At 45.3% G+C, this 4,493-nt stretch overlaps 1 protein-coding gene across 2 annotated transcripts in view; it reads left to right on the top strand.

The window, feature by feature from the left end:
* Gga2 (golgi associated, gamma adaptin ear containing, ARF binding protein 2) overlaps positions 1–4,223 on the top strand; it is a 40,547-nt gene extending 36,324 nt beyond the window's left edge. For both annotated transcript variants that reach the window (XM_008843816.3, XM_029568688.1), the window contains 3 exons: positions 628–797; positions 2,155–2,265; positions 2,711–4,223. In XM_008843816.3, coding sequence (XP_008842038.2) covers positions 628–797; positions 2,155–2,265; positions 2,711–2,821 — 392 coding nt within the window. In that variant the 3' untranslated portion in view covers positions 2,822–4,223. The remainder of the gene's footprint in view (positions 1–627; positions 798–2,154; positions 2,266–2,710) is intronic.
* Positions 4,224–4,493: the final 270 nt, after the last annotated feature.

Here is a 4,493-nt window from a genome sequence, read left to right on the forward strand (position 1 = left end):
TTTATACTGCTTGTTTCTGGGAAGAATAAAGGTTTTTTTTCTTTGTGATACTATGCATTTTCCATAGTATTCTTACATTACATTAGTCATGTGTTTGGTGAAAAGAAAAAGTGCCACCCCAATCTTTTTTCCTTTTTGTCTTTTTGAGACAGGGTCTCCCTGTAGCCCCAGCTGACCTGAACTCACTATGTAGACCAGATTGGTCTTGAACTCACAAAGATTCTCCTGCCTCTGCCTCCAAAGTGCTGGGACTAAAGGCATGCACCACCACACCCGGCAAAGTTCCCCTTTTTTGATACAGGGTCTTTCTGGAACTCACTTTGTAGACCAGGCTTGCCTCAGTGTCACAGAGATCTGCCTGTGCAGTTCTGTTTCCTGAGTTCTAGAATAATAGGTATGCCCTATCATGCTCAGCAAAAAAAAATTTTTTTTTAGCCCAGTGTGTGCTGAGAATATAGTTGGATGGGTTAGAGAACATTTTGGACAAGGAGTCCAGGGAAGACTTGGATTACAGTGGTGCAGAGGAGAGGGCGAGTGAGGTGATGGGGCAGTAGCAGTGCTGGTAACCACATGCACACGCCTTTTGAGTATGAGAATTGACTTTTCCTGTTGGTTCCTGTCTGCCAGGCAGCCTGCCACCTCTCATTGTGTATGACCGGAATGGCTTCAGAATTCTGCTCCACTTCTCCGAGACTGGGGCCCCTGGGCACCCTGAGGTGCAGGTGTTGCTGTTGACCATGATGAGCACTGCCACCCAGCCTGTCTGGGACATCATGTTTCAGGTGGCTGTGCCAAAGGTAAGCCTTCAAATGGGCCAGCTCCACTGAATCTTCTAGTAGTGACTATTAGTTCTGAGCACATATGCTGGGACACTATTAGTTACATGTAAGAGAGTCCTCATGAAGACAAAATAATATAAAATGGAAATTTTATTGGCTTATCTAACTGGTTATTCCTGAATATTTAACTTAAGGTTTAGGATCTATCAGAGGTAGAATTTAAGTTGAGTCCTTAAGAACTGCTTTCTTCCTTAAACTCCTTTCTGTTTTTTTGTTGTTGGTTGCTTGTGGGTTTTTATTGGTGTTTTGAGACAGGGTCTCACTATGTAGCCCTGGCTGGCCTAGAACTCACTATGTAGACCAGGCTGGCCTCAAACTCACAGAGATTCACCTGCCTCTGCCTCCTCAATGCTGGAAATACATGCCTTCCTCCTTGTGCTATTTGTGTCTCCATAAAGCATGAAAGTGAATGCTGGCATCCAGGGTTACATGGCTCTTAGCCTTTTTTATTACTTAGGCTCAAAATCTAAGCTTTTTGGCATGCTCTTGTGATCCTAGCCAATCAGAAGTGTGGATCTAGCATGGGTAATATGTTGAGACCCTGTCTCACCCTATCTCTTTAAAAAAAAAACAAAACTATTGGGGCTGAAGAGATGGCTCAGTGGTTAAGAGCTCTGGCTGTTCTTGCAGAAGACTTGGGTTTGAATCTCAGCATCCACAGGGCAGCTAACAACCACCCGTAACTCCAATTCCAGGGGATCTGACTGCTTCTTCTGACCTCAGGCATTGCATGACACGGTTGTACTTACACATGTATACTTATATACATGCAGTTAATACACTCATACACATTAAAAACAAACAAACCTGTCACCTGATATGAGGAGTGCATATTAACAACCAAGGTATGTGATTGTCTTGTTAATGATACTTGCATACCTTGGACAGTAAAATGTGTCCAGGGGAATGAAGTATCTGGCTAATTTTGTAATATGTTCATCACTTGGTAAGGTAATTACGGCCTCTGCTAAGGAACCCATACCACAGTCACAGGGAAAGGGGCGTGTCCCCATGGAGGACATGTGTTTTCTCCTTCTCACACAGTAGCTGCTGTTACTTTTTTGCAAATTGCCAACCTAGTCTCAGAAGTTAAGTGTGTTTTACCCAAGGTCACAGAGCCAGCAAATTTATTTTCACCTGCAGAAGGAAAGGCTTTTGGGGTGTCCTTCATCCATTGGTAGAAAATGTCTGTGTGGGATCCTGTGGGTGCCTTGGAGGTGTGGTGTGGCAATCAAGCTGTTGTTGGTCTGGCACCCTCACTGAAGCTGTGGCTTGCTAGGGATGAGTTAATTACATCTTGGGTTTCCCCCTATAGTCAATGAGAGTGAAGCTGCAGCCGGCATCCAGTTCCAGGCTCCCTGCATTCAGTCCTTTGATGCCTCCAGCTGTGATATCTCAGATGTTGCTGCTTGACAACCCACATAAAGTACGTTCCGGAGTCTTTGGTAGTGGGGAAGTAGGGCCCCTGAACAGGAGTGAGGTGACAAGGGTAGAGAGAGTACAGTGAGGCTTTGCTGTAATGGCTGGGTGATTCTAGTGGGGTTTTGGGGGGGTGGAATAGCCCTTGCTCAGGTCTCATTTTCTTTGGGGCTTGTTAGAAGATTTGTGATGGATTATCACATCTGGGAACCATGGGAGAGGGGCATGTAATCTGTGATACCGAGAATCCTCTGGAGAAGGCAGCCTGTCTTCCTGAGGGTCTCTGAATTATCCATTGGGGCTGCAGAAGTGTGCAGGACTCCCAGGATACATGGCTGGCTACCTTTGTGTTTGCAGCTCCAGAGATTCCTGGGTTTGATGAAGGCCTTTACTGTGGAATACTTCTCTGTCTTCCCATCTAATTTAACATGTTATCCTCTCTTATGACCTAGGAACCTATCCGGTTGCGGTATAAGCTGACCTTCAATCAGGGTGGGCAGCCGTTCAGCGAAGTAGGTGAAGTGAAAGACTTTCCAGACCTGGCTGTCCTGGGCACAGCTTAATTTCTCAACCTGGATGATGCTTAGGCCAGCATTCTCTTCACTGTCTGATTGGGACTAATTGTGATGTAGTTCAGAGTGCCAAGAGTTCTCTCCTGACATCAGGCCTTGACTGTCAACCTCTGACCAATTCTGCAGGGGTGTGTGTGTATGTGTGTGTGTGTGTGTGTGTGTGTATGTGTGTGTGTGTGTGTGTTGTTGTTGTTGTTGTTGTTGTTGGGACGCTGTGGGAGGGAGAGCAGTGTGGGAGATGCTGATACATTTCTGAGATCATCTCTGCTGCACTCATATCTGTTCTGCATGGTGGACATTGTGGTCCCTGCCTCAGGTTAGAGGTTTTATAAGCCAAAGTAGTTTTTTTTTTTTTTTTTTTTTTTTTTTTTTTTTTTTTTTTTTTTTTTAATCCAATCTGTGCCTTGTCAGCCTTTGAAAGTCTTAGTTGCTCCCGGGCTGCTATTCTCAGGGACCTTAGAAGGGACCTGGTTGGTCTTGGGACAGAAAGTGTGCACTCTCTTCCAAGAAAGACCTTGTCTCCATTTTCATTAGTGAATGCTGCTTGCAGGTGTTCAGAAAGACCTTCTAAATGGAATGCTTGTTGCCTGGTTCCAGGTGAGGGGCTGCCATAAGACCAGGCGACCACACTTGGTAGGCCAATCATGTCCTTCACCACAGTGCCTTAGAATCTCCCTTAGATGGACCCTCTGGGTCCTTGCTTAGGCCTTGGGTTCTGTGGGTTGGCAGCCTCTCAGGACCCACATCTTCATCCTCATCCTTTCTGTTCACAAGCATCTCGGAGCTCTTTCACTGTGACTCTGTGTTAATCATTGTAAATCATAGTTAGCGGGCCAGCCCTGTGGACCTCACAATCCAAGATGAGAACCATGATGCAGATAGGTATGAAGAGAGCCTTGTGTGACTAAACATGGAAGATCATTGAATAAATAACATGTATACATTTGCCTTGTGGAATGTTGAGTCCATAGGGATGTGTTTGTGGTGATAACCTGGAAGGGAATGTCTTCTGTTGAGAACTGAGGAAGGTATATAAAGTTCTGACACTCTGAGAGAACTGAGAAGAGATGTGGGTGTTTGTTGCACGTGTAAGCTGTGTCATGCATGCTCAACAAGTTCCGCTTGGCTGGGTGCTGTGGGACAAGGAACCTGAGCCCTGCTGAAATGGGTAGTGAAGGGCAGTAAAGTCCCAGCAGCCAGTCTGGGTGGGATTCCTCCTCAGAAACTAGAGGGCTCTGAATCGTGGCATCTGGAAGTCTTGTTCTGATCTTTTGTCTTGTACATTGTAGTTGGTGATCTGCCAACAACAGTTGATGGGAATGAGAACTGTAAAGAGCATCAGGGTGTGCTCACTTGTAAGCAAATGTGAAAATTCATAAAACAGATAAATGATTGGGTGATTTCTTCATTTGGCATTGCTCATAGAAGACCAACTTTAATCTAGTATTACTTTAGTGCTCAAATTTCCACGACTTATAAACCATGGATATTACTGAAAGGCCTTAAAGCGTGCATGTCATCAGGACAGAGCCTACCCATGAGTGTCTAACAGAATGAGTAGGCTTGGGGGTCTGTGGGATGATGGCTCAGCAGGTAAAGGCATTTACCACCAAGCCCAATGATCTAAGTTCAATTCCCAGGACTCACATAGTGAAGGGGAGAA

This window comes from Nannospalax galili, unplaced genomic scaffold, assembly GCF_000622305.1.
Source record: "Nannospalax galili isolate Female #2095 unplaced genomic scaffold, S.galili_v1.0 scaffold381, whole genome shotgun sequence".
Lineage (NCBI taxonomy): Eukaryota > Metazoa > Chordata > Mammalia > Rodentia > Spalacidae > Nannospalax > Nannospalax galili.